The sequence below is a fragment of the Girardinichthys multiradiatus genome, chromosome 21 (genome assembly GCF_021462225.1).
Source record: "Girardinichthys multiradiatus isolate DD_20200921_A chromosome 21, DD_fGirMul_XY1, whole genome shotgun sequence".
In the NCBI taxonomy this organism is placed as follows: Eukaryota; Metazoa; Chordata; class Actinopteri; order Cyprinodontiformes; family Goodeidae; genus Girardinichthys; species Girardinichthys multiradiatus.
In genome coordinates, this window is record NC_061813.1 from 32222485 (window position 1) to 32242028 (window position 19544).

At 37.6% G+C, this 19544-nt stretch overlaps 2 protein-coding genes across 2 annotated transcripts; both read left to right on the top strand.

Annotated features, from left to right (window-relative positions):
• The first annotated feature begins 912 nt into the window (after nucleotides 1-912).
• Nucleotides 913-3911, top strand: LOC124857890 (ADP-ribosyl cyclase/cyclic ADP-ribose hydrolase 1-like). Its single transcript, XM_047349451.1, is given in 6 exon segments — nucleotides 913-1629; nucleotides 1746-1848; nucleotides 1939-2074; nucleotides 2157-2230; nucleotides 3196-3269; nucleotides 3824-3911. Coding segments are annotated over 6 exon segments (630 nt in total). The 5' UTR covers nucleotides 913-1474.
• Nucleotides 3912-12506: 8595 nt separating this feature from the next.
• Nucleotides 12507-17256, top strand: LOC124858325 (TNFAIP3-interacting protein 3-like). Its single transcript, XM_047350318.1, has 10 exons — nucleotides 12507-12627; nucleotides 12928-13031; nucleotides 13121-13205; nucleotides 13380-13451; nucleotides 13531-13596; nucleotides 14399-14512; nucleotides 14590-14718; nucleotides 14810-14887; nucleotides 16321-16446; nucleotides 16527-17256. Exons 1-10 carry the CDS (start codon nucleotides 12625-12627, stop codon nucleotides 16602-16604), a joined length of 855 nt encoding a protein of 284 aa, XP_047206274.1. The 5' UTR covers nucleotides 12507-12624; the 3' UTR covers nucleotides 16605-17256.
• The last annotated feature ends 2288 nt before the right edge of the window (nucleotides 17257-19544 follow it).

Here is a 19544-nt window from a genome sequence, read left to right on the forward strand (position 1 = left end):
CTTCTTGTCCATCTCTGATCCACCCCACGACTGCTGAATTATCCGAGTATTTCTGCAGATGACAGGAGTCTGTCTTGTAATGGAAGTCTGAGGTGTACAGAGTGAAAAGGAATGGTGAGAGTACAGTCCCCTGTGGTGCTCCTGTGCTGCTGACTACCTGGTTAGACTCACAACCCTTCAGTCTCACAAACTGTGGTCTGTTTGTCAGGTAGTCTTTGATACATGACAAAATTTGCATACATGTTTTTTTCATCCTGTGTGTTTTTATGTTCTCCTCCACAACACCCCCAACCCTACAAGGACAAGTGGGTATTGACAAAAGATGGATGGTTGGACTTTGTTTCCTATAGGATATTTATTTAGATTTTTAAGGAGCCACATCTTTATTACCTTTTTAGGTTTTATACTAAAGAAAAACATTGTCTTTTATGGACCATCAACCTTTATGGAAAATTATGTGAAAAAAACACCAATTTTGTAAGCTATTTAAAATAACATATATAATCCTTGCACTATTATTGAGTTGCGGAAGAAGTTATGTGTGAATATTTCATTTTGGAAACCTTTTCCTTATTATAGCGTATATCCAACTCTAGTCAGCTGGAAAACAAACCTGTTAGAGGTGAAACAATTATGAAAAAGCCACATTAAATGTGTTACATAAGTGTGCTTATCTTCAAGCTAGTAATTTACTGTTACATTGTTTTACTTTATTTTATCATTCAGTCTTTCACTATTTGCAAACGTTCTCCAAATCTATCAGAAAATAAGGGAACCCACAGCTCAGTTCTCTTCAGGTCAGTCCACAGATATTCTGACTAGATCTGTTCTGGATTCTGGCTCAACTGTTCTAAACCTTTAAAATTCCTCTCATAAAGTCATAGTTCTGTTGATTTCAATGTAAGCCTGGACTCAAAGTGATGCAAAAAAAATATCATCTATAGCTTTCCAGCAGACATTCCAGTGTTACACATTCTCCCATGGCTGCAGGTGTATAAAGTTTGGGGTGGAGAAACCTGACTGGCCTGCACAGATTGCTGACCTCAACCTTATTGAACATCTTTGGGATTAATTAGAGTAGAGGCTGCAATTCTGGTTTTCTCATCTTACTATGAACACTCTCCTAAACCTGGTGGAATATGTTTGTGTTTAAGTTTAAGTTGTGTTTGCTGGCAACGGTGGGTCCATCAACAAATTGGACCTTATAGATTAAGAATAGGACGTCATCAAAGTTCATCTAAATGTAAAAATAGACAGATACTTTTGGTAACATAGTCTATTTCCACAGTGAATGGTGCATCCATGCATCCTTCAGTTTCACACAACTGATAGCACACAGGTAATATAAACAACCTAAGACCATCGGGAATTTGCATGTCATCCAGCATTATTTGACAGATTTGTTTTAAAGTTGTCATGCCGCAGAATCATTACATTCCTTCTAAAAGTCTTCAGTGGGAGCAGAGCATCTGAAATGGGGTTTAAAACAAATCTGGCTGTATCTGCTGGTCTCTTCATTTTGGCTATTGTGATTGTGGTTCCACTGGCAGCTCTCCTTTCTCCTCGAACAACCCAGTTCAGGGCAACATTCATGCAGAAATGTCAGGCTTTCCCAGAGACAAGCCAAAGGTAATCCTCTCATTAATAAAAAAAAAAAAAAAAGTACACATAAAACAAGGTTGCAGTGAGGTTTAGTGTGCTCCCATTTCAGCTATTGTTTGGTTCTGCTTTGCTTTTCAGATAAGAAGATTTGAGGAAGCCTATGTGGGACACAATCCATGTAACTTTCCAGAAGAAAAATATGATTAGCTCTTTATAGAAAACCCCTTCACACATTCATGTGGCAAAGTAAACGATACTATTATAAACCTGTCTTTGTGTAAAAACATTAAGGCATAATGTACAGGTTTTAACATTTGTATATCGTTCTGGGTTCAGACAATGTTCTGGAGCGGCACAAAAGATCTGGTGCAACAGTTCACTGAAAAAAGGGATAATTTTGTCACCATGGAGAACACCCTGTTAGGGCACATAATGAGTGACCTGACATGGTATGGAAGAACAGGCAGCAGAGGCAAGAACGAGAACTATGATCCACATGCTTGCACTGCTTCATAATATCTTGCATGTAACATTGGGTTTTGATTTTGTCATAGTCACCTTCTTGTACATGTGTAAAAAGTGCAATAACAATACAGTCTCTTCATTCTGGACCAAAGCCTCTGCAGCGGTAAGTACACTCCAAATTGTTTCTGTCCAGAAAATTAAGAAATGCTCATCGGTGACCATGTTAGAACTTTAAATTAAAAGATTGTCCGATTTTGTAATCAAACTAGAGGTATTTTTTCTCCAAAGAAAAGATCCAGACATTTTTAAAATGTCCTAAAAGATTTCGGAGGAGTATGTTTGGTCTGATGAAAACAAAATTTACAATTCTAATAGGTGTATCAGACAGAAAAACAACACAGAGCATCAACAAAATAACACTGTACACCGAGGGGAAATGGTGGTGGCAGCATCACGTTCTAGGGTTACTTTCTTCAGATGATACTGGGGTTTTTGATGAAGGTGGGTCAAATAATGGATTGTTCCAATTACCAGTCAGTTTTATCCCAGACCATCAGGCATCTGCTAGACAGCTGAAGATGATGAGAAATTTTGTTTTTCAGCCTCATTGTTAGTATAAACATGGATCCAAATCAACTACAGAATGGTTTCATGAGATGACAATTAAAGGTCAAGAAAGGGCTAGTCAAAGTAAAGACCTAAATTTCACAGAAAACCCCTGAACTCACAAGAAGAAGTGGGTGCTGACACAATCCACACAATGAAGACTAATAACTAAAGGCTGAATCAAAAGGTGTACCAAAGTATCAGTTTATGTCTGTAGTTTAGTTTAGTTTAGTTTAGTTTAGTTTAGTTTAGTTTAGTTTAGTTTAGTTTAGTTTATAAATGTGGAAATGCATTTTTTTTAATTCAGTCATATTCAATACATCTTAATATTATTGAAAAGTTCATTAATTTCAATTCACCAAGTGAAACACATTATATAGAACTGACAGAGACTCATGTTTTCAAACCTTTATTTCTATTAATGAAATTAAATCAGACCATTAAAAAAAACATTTTTAAAACAGAAATGTGTGCTTGATGAAAAGTATGTTTAATAACTGCTTGTTATTTTTTTTCATTCAGTTTGCTGAATACACCTGCGGACATGCTAGCATTATGCTAAATGGAGAGAGAAGCAAACCATTTGATCCGACCAGGTGAGTATGGTGTACAGTGACCCAAGGCATCTGTAAACCAGATAGTTAAGAGATAGTTAAATTATTAAATGTCAATTGAGTAAAGTGAAGCTTTCTACCTTGTTCCCAAATGTACCTTAGAAACTTTCAACAAATCACAACAAATATTCCCTCTCCAAGGAGTGTGGCTGTAAATTTCACAACAGTGCCTTGCACCTAGACCAGGGGTGTCCAAAGTGCAAAATGATTTTGTGCAGCCCACAGCTGCAATTTAAGCAAGGTACTCATGGTACAGTTTGGGCTTTGTGATGGATTGTTGTTCTGTTCAGCTTGTACTGTGCATAACACTTTAATTCAACTGTCTTCTCATTTTTGGTGCATTTACAGTGTTTGAGATGGTTTGACCTCTAGATTTCATTATTTAAAAATCTATTTAAATATATATATTTTTTAATCCTCCACTTTATTTCTTTACTTATTTATTTTACATATTTATTCAAAATTGAGCAGCTAAGAAGTCATACATCGTTTTAGAGTACCTGATTTACTTCCTAATTATTTTATTGTTTTGCCAGTTACTTTGAAGCCATTGAAGTTAAGAAACTCATCTATCCCAAAGTGCAGAGCCTGACTGCTATTCTTGTTAGCAAGAACAATAAGTAAGCTTTTTTACATATCTGGTTGTCTATTATACTTGTTCTGTTTCTTTACTCTTTTTCTTGCCCATGCTAATTTCTTGGATCGTGCCACTCTTGTGGGGATGGGGCACATGGAGCCATTACAAATCTCGGGGTGGCACACCAAAATCAAAACCAATGATTGACTTTGAAAAATGCTGTGATATTGTATTATTACTATATAATAGGAACTACAAAAAAAAAAAAACTATCATAGATCATTTGTCTTTTGTCTTTTTCAGACTGACTGGAAATGAGCATTTAAAGTTTCTCAGCCAACAAGTATTTTCAGTAGTTTTATTCTTTAAAATAACAGGATTTCTTTCTTTTTCCAAAATGAAAAACATTACAAAATGATTCAAAATGTATTCACTAAAAATAATAATTTTTATGTAAACAATTTACTAAACACTGGGTAACAACAACCAGTTTCAATCACACTGGTAAAATTAATTCAAAAGTATATTTTGCAGACTTTATTGCAGTGCTGCTACTTGAACAAAAGTGCAACAACAGGTGGTCAAAGGAAAAGGCAGGTGCGTTCACTGACGTGTGGACAACTCAGCTTCAACAACTTACCACATCCAGGGGAGCACTGTGGCGTCCAATGTTATTCCGCTTGTGTCCCCCCCCCCACCCCCGTTTCTTTGCCACAGCTGTCCAACATTTCCACTGATTAGCTCTTTTGGTTCATGTGTCATTTTCCACCCCTGTCTCACTTTAAATGCTCACTGGTTCCCTTTATTCTTTGCTGGTTTCTATCATTATTCTGCCATATTCTGCATTGTTCTATTACACCTCCTGTTCCTCAATGACCTGCTCTCCCCGCTGTACGTCTCTACTCTTGGGTCCTTTTTCAACTACATAATGACATCTTGGTTTATGCGTGCTAATTATTTTTCATGAATTTCATGAGATAGGCCAAAGCACAGGTGCTCCTCATTGTGAAATGAAGGGAAAAGGATGCATGGTTTTGAAGCCAAAATGCCTGTAACTGTGGAGGAGCCACAGACATCCATAGCTCAGGTGAGGATGATCTTTTGACAGAAATGCACAGTAATAACATTTGTCTCTTAACTTAGAAACAACAGTTCAAAAGCTGCCTTAAAACTATGACTAAAGTCAACTTTTAGATTTGCATGGTCTTAACTCTGACAAGCTTAAGAACAAAACAGTCAAGACAATCTACTACTATAAGTTACACTTTGGAAAACACATAAACTTAGGTTTTGTGTGAAAGAAAAGAACTGGAGATTAAGAGATAAAATATGTGAATTTAACCTTATTGGGGCTGCCAGCTTTTACAGTGTGTTAATTGTGCTTTTGACAAACCTGGTCTTTATGAAAGAGTGATAAGATAGTGGAATTGTTGACAGAAAACTGGGGGGGGGGGGGAGTCCCCTGTGCTGTTTGTCACAACCCATGTAGGGGATACTTAGCACCACGTGCAAAAGCATGTGGAGCTGCCAACTAACATCCTTTCTTGCTGCTACTAGTAGCTTATCCAAGTTGCACAGCTGTAAATAATTAAGCTAAACCTGATAATTATCTTTTGTAACAATACAGATATTGATAATTAATAAACCACTTTAACATCCAGACTGTGAGTGTTTGCTTTCTTGTATGGTTCTTGTAAAACTGCAACCTGACACCAAAAGGTTATAAACTTCAGCAAATACAGATGTGTGAACCTGCAAAACCGCCACAGACAATAGAAAGTCTTCTAACAAACTCTCTGATCCTACTTACTTTTGGGCTTAAATCTGTAGGCGTACTCCACAAAAAGGTCTTGATCTGTTTCATGTATACACAAAAGAGAACACCTGAGGTGCAGCAGACAAGATTGGAATGAGTGTGTAGAGAAACGTGTGAGTCCCTCAGAGGGGGAGTGTTGTGGCAGGAAGCAGGAGGTTCATCGACACTGGTTGAACCTCCTCTTTCCGTTCTGGTGACATGCTGTTGTGTCACACGTACCGTAAAAAGGGCCTGAGTTGGTGCTGGGAACAAACGTTTCAGGCTGTCACCGCACAGGTGCCGCATCAAGAAGGTCCCTTCATCAAAACCATTGTAAGGGCCTCTGTGACAAGTACTGTAATGTCGGTAAGCATGGTTTGAGTCACTGCCATTGCCACTCATATAGTAACATTCATTTTATATATATATATATATATATATATTTTTTTTTTTTTTTTTTTTTTTTTATGTTCTGCTTTTGAGACAATTGCAAAGTGCAACTTACTGAAACCTATGGGGTATTGTTTTGACATTTATGAATATTTGTTCTCAGTGACTTGAAACTGGACTTTATTCTGGCACTCCTTACAGTCATCACCCATCCCCCTTCATGCTTATGCTTGTGCTTTTTTATACAGGCCAAAATTATTCATATATTTAGTTGGGATTTAGTAATCTGGTGCCTCTTTTTGTTTAGGATGTTTTAAAAACCTTTATGGCTTCATTTAGGCACAAGAATCAGAATGAGAGTGAGAGCTTCTCACAGTTAAATCAAACAATCCTGAGAAGAGCCACTTCCAGTGATGTTTCTATTGCACTTTGACTCAAACCGAGAGCCGGGATGAGGTATTTCACCTGTTACTCATGAGTTCAGATTTCTTAGTGGATGTTATGGATTTTCCAAAATGATCAACCATTCACCGCTGATGTGGACTGTTTGTAGCTTTCTCAGAAAAAAATTATGTAGGTTGAGGGGGTGATTAAAAGGAGGGTAAGAGTATTTGCTTCACGTTGGCAGTCATTTACACAAACACGGGTAGAAAGTCTTAAAATGAAAGGGAAACCTATAGCAGATGGGACAAGTTTACCCTGCAGACATGAACCTTTTAGTGTTTCAATTAAAACACATTTTAAGTTGAATTTTGAAAAGGATAATGTAAATGACAAATTTATAACTTCTTCACACAAAAAGTATTCTGCATGCTTCAGGTCAGCTGTAAGCAAAACATGAAGCACTTAAGGCTGCAATCACAACCATACAGCTCTTTTCTAGTGTTTTGTAAAAATGACCTATTTTCCTTTTCCCTCCCTCCTTACATTATTTGTTTGCATAGTTTTGCTTAAGTAAAAATACTGTGATATCATGGTGTTTACAACCAATTGTGAGCACAAATGTATAACATTATCTCCAGTTATGCCCCAAATTATTCATACCCCTAACAGATTTAGGTTGAAAGTAATCTTTTGATTTTACTAAAATGTTTATTCCGACTAGAAGCAATAGCAGCATTTTGAAGTGACCCAGCCAGATTCTGGACTTGAATGTGGAGGGAGTAAAACATGGTGATGGCAAGATGGCCTTCCATTCTCAAAGACCTGGAGCTCGATCCAAATTATAAATAGTCATTAAACCAGTGGAAACATGCAAACATGTGAATAAGTATTAGAATGATGTAATGCCAATGAAGATGTTTCCATTGATTACTGGGAACTGTAGTAATATTTTTCATATTCCATTTTTCAAAATTGATACTCATGTTTATTATCTTTTAAGAGATGCACGTCTCAATTCCTATAAGAAGTTTTTTTTTAGGTTGAATGAAAATAATTTTAATCCATTGATGTGGTCAGTTTTGGGTTTTCTAGTTTTTCCCTTTTAATTAGAACAGAAAACCAACAATTATTCCTACAGCTGCTAAACTAGTGAAACATATTGATTACTCTGCTGATAATAATGTTTACACAATAACATTTATTGAATGGTATTTAAAAATTTTATATATTAACCGAGCCACACAGCATATGAAGCCCAGACTCCCAGACAGAAGTCTTGAATTTGAGTCATGACTTTGCTGATCCCAGACTTTGTCAATTTTTGTGTAATCACATTTTTGGTAAATTTTCATAATGTAATTTCCAAACACTATATAAGTAATTTTTAGGGTTTCTGGAAGTACACCAGTAACCGGTAGTATTTGCTTATGCAAGTATGTTTAATTTTTAAATGAGGACATGTTGCCACATTTATGTCTCAGTGTGAGCAACCTTAAGACATTGAGGAAAATTTTGTAGCACAATCAGAGGTTTTTAATGTTTCCTGCTAGATTACTGTAAACAAATCCGTGGTCCCATTAGAACATGCTGGGAATAAAAGCTAATAATAAATTGTGGAGAATCTGCAACACCTTGTGGTTGTAAGCTTTTAAGGGAAACTGCATATGAAGAGTCAAAAGGGCATCCATTAACCTTACACAAGATAGGGGTGTATTTTCACCATGATAATAATAGTTATCTAGGTCTAATAAAGTTGTACTATTGTAGTTTTAGTTTACAGTTGAAACTAGATAGCTATAAAAAAAAAAAAGAAATATAACCATTTTCCTCACTGTCTAACAGCAAATCAGACAAAACTTTTCCTGTTTTAGGTAAGGATGGGTGATCTTGATTATTTTTATTTGCTAAATACCAGAATAGTGGAAATTAAATAAATTAATTATATTAATTTTCTTAAAATTTAGGAGTTTACATTCAGATTACTTTGCCTTTAAATAATTTGGGAAGGAGTACATGATGATTTCATGGCTTTGTAGGCTTCTGATAGGGCAGACCAAAACATTCGATATGATTGGATCAAAGAAATCTGAGAAAGATTTGTGGACATCCACCGTTCTGGTTTAACCTTGAGTACAATTCCCAAATGCCTGAAGGTGCCATATTTATCTGTTCCAGCTGAAAAGGTGCATGTAAGCAAGGCAGCCTACAAACTTGAGTCAGAACTCAGTTCTGAGTCAGAACTGAGTTCTGTCAGGAACAATGGGCTAAAATCCCAGCAAACTATTATGAGAAGCTATTGGAAGCAAACGCAAAACATTTGACCCAAGCTATACCATGTAAAAGGCAAATTACAGGTAGTTTTTGTTTTTATTATTTTGAAGAAAGTAATGAAAACATTCTTAAATAATAGAACTACTTCTGGTAAGCCTGACGAATCCAAATCAACAAAACTGATGTAATGTTAGACAGGCAGAGAAAAATGGCTATATTTCTTTTTATGCAGTGTATTTTAATATCTACAGGTCCTTCTCAAAAAATTAGCAAATTGTGATAAAGTTCATTATTTTCCATAATGTCATGATGAAAATTTAACATTCATATATTTTAGATTCATTGCACACTAACTGAAATATTTCAGGTCTTTTATTGTCTTAATACGGATGATTGTGGCATACAGCTCATGAAAACCCAAAATTCCTATCTCACAAAATTAGCATATCATTAAAAGGGTCTCTAAACGAGCTATGAACCTAATCATCTGAATCAACGAGTTAACTCTAAACACCTGCAAAAGATTCCTGAGGCCTTTAAAACTCCCAGCCTGGTTCATCACTCAAAACCCCAATCATGGGTAAGACTGCCGACCTGACTGCTGTCCAGAAGGCCACTATTGACACCCTCAAGCAAGAGGGTAAGACACAGAAAGAAATTTCTGAACGAATAGGCAGTTCCCAGAGTGCTGTATCAAGGCACCTCAGTGGGAAGTCTGTGGGAAGGAAAAAGTGTGGCAGAAAACGCTGCACAACGAGAAGAGGTGACCGGACCCTGAGGAAGATTGTGGAGAAGGGCCGATTCCAGACCTTGGGGGACCTGCGGAAGCAGTGGACTGAGTCTGGAGTAGAAACATCCAGAGCCACCGTGCACAGGCGTGTGCAGGAAATGGGCTACAGGTGCCGCATTCCCCAGACCTGGGCTACAGAGAAGCAGCACTGGACTGTTGCTCAGTCGTCCAAAGTACTTTTTTCGGATGAAAGCAAATTCTGCATGTCATTCGGAAATCAAGGTGCCAGAGTCTGGAGGAAGACTGGGGAGAAGGAAATGCCAAAATACCAGAAGTCCAGTGTCAAGTACCCACAGTCAGTGATGGTCCGGGGTGCCGTGTCAGCTGCTGGTGTTGGTCCACTGTGTTTTATCAAGGGCAGGGTCAATGCAGCTAGCTATCAGGAGATTTTGGAGCACTTCATGCTTCCATCTGCTGAAAAGCTTTATGGAGATGAAGATTTCTTTTTTCAGCACGACCTGGCACCTGCTCACAGTGTCAAAACCACAGGTAAATGGTTTACTGACCATGGTATCACTGTGCTCAATTGGCCTGCCAACTCTCCTGACCTGAACCCCATAGAGAATCTGTGGGATATTGTGAAGAGAACGTTGAGAGACTCAAGACCCAACACTCTGGATGAGCTAAAGGCCGCTATCGAAGCATTCTGGGCCTCCATAAGACCTCAGCAGTGCCACAGGCTGATTGCCTCCATGCCACGCCGCATTGAAGCAGTCATTTCTGCAAAAGGATTCCTGACCAAGTATTGAGTGCATAACTGTACATGATTATTTGAAGGTTGACGTTTTTTGTATTAAAAACACTTTTCTTTTATTGGTCGGATGAAATATGCTAATTTTGTGAGATAGGAATTTTGGGTTTTCATGAGCTGTATGCCAAAATCATCCGTATTAAGACAATAAAAGACCTGAAATATTTCAGTTAGTGTGCAATGAATCTAAAATATATGAATGTTAAATTTTCATCATTACATTATAGAAAATAATGAACTTTATCACAATATGCTACTTTTTTGAGAAGGACCTGTACAGGGTGAGAGCACTGACTTAAAAGATGTCCAGAAGACAGCGACTGACACTCTGAACAAAAGGGTGAGCCACGAAAGGTCATTGTTAAATAATCTGGTTGTTCTTAGAGTGCTGTATCCAAGCATATTCACAGAATGTTGAGTGGAAGGAAAAAGTGTGGAAGGAAAATGTACAGCAGCAACAGGGAGAACAGTATTAAGAGGATTGAGAGGACAGAAGCAATGTACAAGGTAGCAGTACTTTATTTATACAGTTCTCTTAATTCACCTTTAAAAACACTTTCAATATTTCTGATCTCTTTTGCATTTTTATTTTACTCTCAGTTGGTACAGTTGGAAAATGTTTATTTTTCTCATCTGCTGGAGTTTTTTTGTTTCTCCTTTTTTTCTAAGATATACAGAATAAAACAGACTTTTACTATATATTTAAAAAAAAAATCCAAGATGTCTTATCCACCTAGTCTGAGAGCTTGGAATGTCTCAGGGTAAAGTGGGATAGCCACCAAGATCAGTTTAAAACCCAGCTAATGTCTGCCAAAAATAATAACAAGAAATGAAAGCTCCCACATCAAACTAACAGTTCACACAAGCACAGACCAACAAACAACAAAAATATGTTTCTGTGTCAGTTTTGATCCAGTGTTCTTGGGGAAATACATTTCTGTCTGAGCTTAGTTTGGTAAAAAAAAAAAAACCTCCAATCAATAGATGATTATTCATATACTTCTGATCCTTTACTCCATCTGTCTGCACAAGATGAAAGGGGCTGCCTTTCTGTACGGTCCATGAAAGGCCCCGGATCCTCCGGTTATACGTTTCCACAAGAAATGGTAAAGAGCACCTATGGGTCCAGTCCCCAGCTGCCGGGTTTACTGGAGGAGGAGCGGCGGCGTATTTTCCCCTCTCATTCTTCCCTGAAACATGGCTGCTCTGACTCAGCAACTTTGAGAACAGGCTATGACTTAAGATTATGCAATGAGATAAGTGTGAACGTCGTGTGATTTTCCCTCTGCTTGGTAGCTTTACATTTTGTTGGACAGTTTCATTTCAGTATTACTAGCCCTGAAGTGGTTTTTGATGGCTGAGCAGCTGCAGTCAAACCACTCAGGAAGTCAAAAGACGTGGTGCTGACACAGTTGACAGACAAGCTGTAACTACAGGAAGCAAACTGTAAAAAATATAGATGTTTACATGCTACATGGGATTGTAAAAAAAATATATATATATTTTTTGGGGGTTGTTTTGAATATTAACCACACTATATTCAATGATAAAGCAACTTATTCAGAGCCTGTAAGCATTTTACATTGATTTTTCTGCATAGTACATCTCCTTTCTGCTCCTCTAATAAGCAAAACATTGGAAATGGCTCCTTCTGTTAGTCTATAGCTTAAGATCATTCCCATTTTTCTTTGAAAAAGAGTTCAGGCTCAGTCAGATTGGATGGAGAACATCTGCAAACAGCATTTTTTTTCTTCTTGCCAGATTCTCAACTGGATTTCACTTTGACAAGGCCATTCTAACACATGAATTTGTTTTTATCTAAACCTTTTCATTGTAGTTTAGGGTGGTTTTGCCAGAAGGTGAACCTCCACCTCAGTTTTTTGTAGCCTTTAACAGATTTTCTTACAGGACTGCCCTGTATTTAGCACCATTGATCTTCAAATCAACTCTGATCAGATTCCCTGTCACTGCTTTAAAAAAGCAAGGCCACCACCTTGTTTCACTGTCTGGAATCAACATATTTTAAGTTTTGTAATGTGAAGTAAAAAGCATAAAACAAACTCAAATGACAAGAAAAAAAAGCCTTCTGAAAAGTATTTATGTAACTTTTTGCAGTGGGATTACAGATTTTTCTCTTAGTCATCTATTCATACTGTAAACACTTGCCAAATTACCGCACGCGCAGCCTGTACTTTCCTTTCCTTCCTAAACTCCGTCAGCGGCGCTCGTGAGGGAACCCCAGCCGGTGATTGGACGGCGCCATTTTTTGTACGTCACGGGGCTGCATGATTAAATGTGAACGGCACAGGCGACTCTCAGTGGAAAGACAGGCGCTTAAAGAGACACCTACACGCTTTAAAGACGCCTCAGAATTACAGCATGGTGAGTTTAATGCACTTCATACTTTAAACAAATTATTTTATAATTTAATACAATATTTAATTAATATAAAAGTTTTTATTGTTTTGTATATATAATCAGATAACACTAATATATATATATATATATATATATATATATATATAAATGTGCGAAACTTTTGTTTTACACATTTTTGTTTTACAAGTCGAGGACAAAATAAAAACGATGGAAGAAAAAGACACTTACAAAGACTGTTCACAATTTCAGATCTTTATGTGGTATTTCATCAGTTTGGGTTTCCCTCATTTTGTATTCTTACAGTCTGTGCACAAAAACACAGGAGACGGTCCACCTGTGAAGACGTCAGAGGCCCCAGAACACAAACAGACCCACAGACTGTATCCAACATTGCCAAATATAAGCAGGTGAGACTCTTCATCAGATTCTGCTGCTGTTGGTTGAATATGAAAATATACCTTTATAATTTTGGGTCCAAATCATGTCATTTCTTTAGGTATGAGGTTTGTTTGCCTCTCGGCTTCACTGGGGAGAATCATTGGACAGCTGCTGAGCGACATAATGTGTTGAAAGACACACAGGTTGGTGAAAGTGGGCAGTTTTCCAGTCTCCCCATTTGTGTTACTGGAAAAGTACAGCAAAACTTCCAGATCTGTGTAAAAGGAAGTCAGCAGCTTATATTTCATAAATGCCCACAGAGTCACTCTGGGATACTGCATATTAATGCTTCCTCATTTTCTCTCTGTGTAATTCAGTCAGAAGAGCCAGTAAGAGGTTATAACACCATGAAAGAACAGATTCTCATCTTGGAGCAGCAGAAAAAAGAGGTTTGCACATTTTAGAATTAAGATTGATCAACTCATGCATGTGGTTTTGGTGCTCACAAAGGTTTCTGTTTTTACTCAGCTTCTTGCTATTAATAGTAAGTGGGCAAAAGAGTACAGAACAATGTTGCAGTATTACAAGAACAAGGTAAGCATGTTCTGCTCAATTAACAGTTTTTGCATAGTGCCTTGCAATCATATCCACACCTCTTGAACATTTGTAGGTTTTATCATATTACAATCACAAACTTAAATGTATTTTATTGGAATTTTTGTGGTTTTCAACTTTTTACATGAAAATCTGAGCAGTGTGGCTGCAGAGCCATTAATCGCTGCAGTTAAGGTTTTTAAGGCTGTCTGTACCAGCTCTGAAGGTGAAGAGACTCCTCTTGACAAAATAGCTGAAGCTCAGTTAGATGGGATGGAGAGAGTAAACACCAATTCTCAAAATTCTCAAAAGTTTTCTTTTCTATCCTAGTCCGCTTCTTATCACTTTTTTCAACGATGGCTTTCTTTTTGCCATTCCCATAAAGACCAGATTTCTGGGGTACATGGCTAATAGTTGCCCTGTTGGCAGATTAGCCTACATGAGCTGTGGACCTCTGCAGCTCCTCCAAAGTTATCACCAGCCTCTTGGCTACTTTGCCCAGTCTGTCAGTTTAAGCCTCTCTGTCCAGAGATGTTCGAAGCTTTGGATGTTGTTTAGTAACCTAACTCTGATTTTAACTTCTCCGCAACCTTATCCCTGACCTTGAATGCAACAGCTCACCTCACTTTTGAGAATTTTATTCGGAAAAAGATGTTGAAAACCAGTATTTCTGCTATACAGTTCCATTAAAATGTCATGGCAGTTTGTGGGTGTGACATTTTGGAGAAGTTCAAGAGGTATGAATACTGTTCTATAATTTATTTATGTTAATTTCAGCTTCATGTTCTTTACCTAACCACAGGTCTGGTTGTTAAAAGCATTAAAACAAGATGGTCTCTCTGAAGAGGAGAGAAGTGATGAAGAAGAGAAACCTGTCACATTTTGTAAAAAGGAAAAGGTCCATACAGACACCCAGGTAATTCCACCAGACAAGATTTCAACATTTCTGTTTTATTTATTCTTTTCTTAACAGTCTTAATTTTTTTTATCCAGCTTGGAAAAGATGAAGTTAGAACCAAGTTACAAACTTCAGAGGAGGAAATTGAAGAGCTGCGAGCAAAGAATCACTTTCTGACCCTGAGGTGGCAGCATCAACAGGAGGAGATCAGGCGGCTCAACAAGGTCAGAACTCCGCTTTATACACATTCATCTGGCTTCAGAACAGAGGCATGTTTTAACGGTTGTAACATCAGCTTCAATGTGTCTCCTTCAGGTCCTAAAGGAGACTCTTCCGAGATCTCAGCCTCTTGAGATGAGCAGTGAAACACTAGAAGACATCTGGAAACATCAGGTGAGATATGATCCAACATAGCAATGTGGGAGTCATATAGTTTAAATTATGCTGGTTTTGGTTCTCAGTCATTCAAGACGTATCAGTTCTAAGTGCTTAACCCTTCTAAATATCCACTAACCTTTGTTCAAACTGGCATTTAAGGGGTTACAAATTCAGAAAATGCCTGAGTAGTTCTGATTTCTGGTGAAGACTGAATTTATAATTTTATTTTTAAAAGTTGATGCAAAATCTTTCTATGGAGGTCTTTAAAACCGTGTTTTTTGGTGCCATGGGACACAGAGACAATACAAAATGAAGGGAAATCAGAGGGTAAAATTGGATGCTACTGGACTACCTTTGTTGAAGTCCAGCTGCCTTCTATGACAGAACATTAGTATTCCCAACACGTTATGCTACCAGATGTATAATAAAGAAGGATCCAGTGCATTTGTCAGTTCTTGCTTAGGCTGAGCTCGTTGAGTTTCCATTACCGAAACAACTCTGGCAATAAAAAATTAGTTCTATCTTGGTACCATCGTGAAGAAGTTTAACAGACACCAACAACGTGGTAAAGATGTAGCATGTTTAAAACACTTCAAATCGTCTTGCTGTCATGCCTGGTTTGATTTGTTTCAGAAGTCAGAATTTGGACACAGAAATAATGTCACAGATTGTCAGAAGGGCTACAAATATTTGATACCTAAATGGTTTTATTTACATGGCAGCCATATTGGATATTGACTGGTAGCGCTCTGTTATGGTGCAATCTCTGGTGAGAAAACGATCAGACTTTTGTCACATTCTGGTCACCAGGTGATTTCTTGATGCATCTCTAATAAACACAACAATAATTAACACTGGGAAATGACTTATTGTCTCTCACCACCTTGCTGTGTTTAAACATTGCAAATCTTGTAATGAGTATTGGTGAATGTAAAACACTGAGTTTAGATCACAATTGCTGTTTATCACAGGATTAATAAACACTGCTTAGATTTTTATTTATAAATATGGCCCACTCTTCGTACCAGTTGTTTAAAACAGTGCTGATTGCTCCTTTTGCAGTGTTGTTTCTAAAATCCAATTAAAATGCTCATACACACTGACAGTTGTTCATAAACAGTGTTTAGAAATTAAGATGATTGTATTATTGCATCTGTTTGCAGGGATAGAGAGTTAAAATGAAGTGCAATGCTCAAAAGTAACTCAGAATATAACAGATCAAACAGGGGCGTTTTTAGTGATATAATGATGAGTTTGCGCAATGGTTGTGGAAGACCAACGTAATTTGTTTGTGAAACTAGTTGTTTTCCTCCTATTTCCAGTCTACACAATAAACTAAATTGAATGAGCTCTTTTGGCATGAGTGGGCTGGCACAACAAACTGAAAAACTCCCCCCTGTGCACTCGGATTTTTAATTATGTCCTATGTCTTTGTTGTCATTTTCTAGGCTGAAGTCTACAAGGAGGACTTTCTGAGAGAACGGAAGGACAGGGAGAAGCTGAAGGGGGAAAATCTGGAATTAGAGAAGCGGTGTAAGAAGGTTCACAACGAACTATGTTTCTTCAAATCTCAGGTACCTTAAACGATTTCTTTCTCTTGTAATTATCCAAGTTCAACACAGTGGACACTAATGTCGTGCATCCACTCTTCCAGCTGACATTGGAGCACCCAGTGCAACACCCAGTGCTCCACCGCTGTTCCGGTACGAATCGAGCCAAACATCCAGACTAGGAGCAGCAGCACATTCAGCAACAAGGAAGCTGAACTTTTAGCAGCAAGACTGAAACTTTTAGATTTTCCATGACGCTATTTCAGTGCATTTCATTGGAGATGGCAAACCTGACAAAATAGCCTATAGAAGGACTATCTGCAGCAGCTTCAAGTTACTGAAGATTTATAATTTATTTCACTCTCAAAACACTATGACTAATGCAGATGTCAAGCACATATTTTAAGTGTCTGCAAAAAGAAAGAATAAAGCACAGCCTCTGCTTTAATGCATTGTAATAAGGAAAGAAAATTCAAGCAATGCTGTAACTACAACTTATAACATCTGACTTTGTATACACTATTGATGTTTAACAACCTTTCATTTTGCATCTAAAAGTTGTGAAAAAAAAAGAAAACAAGAAAAACAAGAAAAAGCACATAGGTATAAGTTTTATTTTATACAGTATATTTATTTATTTGGTTTTAATGGATTTAATGGCACCTGTGTTGCCTATAGGTGTTTATTTATGATGAACATAACATAGGGTAGGCAAGAATAAGCTTTGCTTCTGCTTATTCCTTTTTTGGTAAACTGTGGGTTTGTTTATTGTTATATATTTCTTTCTCCTTTGTTTGCTGTGGACAATTTACCAAAATAAAGTAAAGTAAGTAAAGTAAGTAAGTAAACATAAACAACATTTTTCTTTGCTTGATATAATGTACAAAATCCTGCTGGCAACTCTTGAGTAGCAGAGGTTTGTCATAAATGTGATATCCCTACCAACAAAAAACACTCTTTTGATATCAGCTATCAGCATTTTCAGCGCTCACTTGCAATTAATTTAAAGGGCCAAAACTTGACATGTCAATTTTTCTCTGTTCTTGAATCTGATTTCTAAAATAAAAAAGTAAACTAGACAACATGTTGCAAACCTTGCAAAAGTTTTTATAGCTCTTGGACTTTTTGACATTTTCTTCCAATAAAACCAAAAACCTCAACATTTCTTTGGATTGTATGTCAAAAAAGACAACGTGGTTTTCAAAATCATTTAATAATAAAAATGTAATAAGTGTGTTCCTTAATGTCTTATTTCCCCTAAATACAACCCAGCAGTCAATCCCTTCACATGGCGCCTAGTTGGTAAATAGAGCCCAATGGGGTATAATTCAATCTCAGTATAAATATAGTTGTTCTGTGAAGGCCTCAGAGGTTTGTCAGAGAGCATCAGTGAACAAACAGTATCATGAAGACCAAGGAACACAGCAGATGGGTCAGGGAGAAAGCTATGCAGAGGTTTAGAGCTGGATGAGTTTACACAGCAAGCACACACCAAGCTCTGAACATCTCATGGAGCTCTGTTTACTGCATCATTTGAAAAACATGGATGTCCACCTTAGCTAACAGGCCGGGCAAAGCGAGCATTGATCAGAGGAACAGCCACGATGCTCATGGTAACTCTGGAAGAGCTGCAGAGATCCAAGGTGGGAGAACCTGTCGACAGGAACGTTTATGGAAAAGCACAGAAGAAGGTGTTCTTGTTGAAAGCCATTGTTAAAAAAAAAAAAAAGAGCTTGCATTTGCATTTTGTCACAAGCCATGTAGGTGGCACAGAAATAATGTGAAGAAGTTGCTCTGATTATATGAGCCAGTACACAAGCACTGGACATCATCCTCAACACAGTATCCCCATGATGAAACGTGGTGGTAGTGTCATGGTTGAAGCCTGCTTTTTCCAGTTAAGGCTACTGTCTAATTTAAAACCCATACTTTCTACAAGAAACCTTGAGACAGTAATACATGCTTTCATAAAATCCCGGCTTGACGACTGCAATACACTTCTTTATGGAATCAGTCAGATTGCCATTGCACGTTTGCCACTGGTTCGAAAGGGAGTACATCTCCAGTTTATGCATCCCTACATTTTAAAGTCCTTTGTATGTTTTTAAATGTCTTAACAGTTCTTCCCCCTCTTCTCTCTCTGAACTGTGGCAGCCATATTTCCCACAGCACTATCTGAGGTCAACAGATCAGATGCTTTTATTGATTCCACACACACAAGCTCAGGGGGTGACAGAGCTTTTTCTGTTGCAGGCCCTGAACAGTGAAATGATCTACCACAACATGTTAGGCAGGCCCCCTCTCGCACTGTTTTTAAGTCTGGTTTAAAAACACTTTTCGATTGTGAGTTGTTCTAAACCTCATTGTGCTTTTATCATTATAGTTATGCTAATTGTTTCTCTGTTTTACCTCTGCTGTTGTAAGTATTTTATTCTGTGTTCCTTCTGTGTACTATGGTTGGGCTTGTTGCTGTTTTAATATGCTTTATAAATAAAGTAGTACAGTATGGTATGGTATGGAATGGCAGGGGTCCCAAAGTGGGGGTCGGGACACACCAGGGGATTGCAAGACACCATGTGTCAGTGGGGGAGTCACCAGGTGATTTCCAGAATCATCGTGATGTGACCACTAAGGTGTATGGAGGGCCAAAAGGGATAATATTAAATAAATAAATATATCATGAAATAATTTTTTAGACAACAAATTCATTAAAAAATACATATAATTATTATATAATTACATAACCTGTTTTATGGTATGGTATGGCATGGTGCGAGGATGCTTTTCTTCAGCAGGGACATGGAAGCTGGTCAGAGTTGATGGGAAGATGGATGGAGCTAAAAACAGGACAATCCTGGAAAAAAAACCTGTTAGTGGAAGCAAAAGACTTCAGACTGGAATGGAGGTTCACCTTCCTGTAGGACCAAAGCCATAAACGAACAGAAGAATCCCAGTGAAATGGTTTATGTCACAGCATATTCACTTTTGAGAATGGCTTAGACCTAAATCTATTTTTATTATATTTGAAAATTCTTGTGTTCACTGATGCATTGCTCTAAACTGACTTAGCTTGAGATGTTTGCAAAGAAAATTGTCAAAAAAGTAAAAGCTAGTAAAGCTAC

Bases quoted from the DNA above. Each gene is read 5' to 3' on its own strand.
- LOC124858325 (XM_047350318.1), top strand. The intron at 14,513-14,589 runs GTAATTCCACCA...TTTTTTATCCAG, and splicing joins AGGTCCATACAGACACCCAG to CTTGGAAAAGATGAAGTTAG. The intron at 14,719-14,809 runs GTCAGAACTCCG...TGTCTCCTTCAG, and splicing joins AGATCAGGCGGCTCAACAAG to GTCCTAAAGGAGACTCTTCC.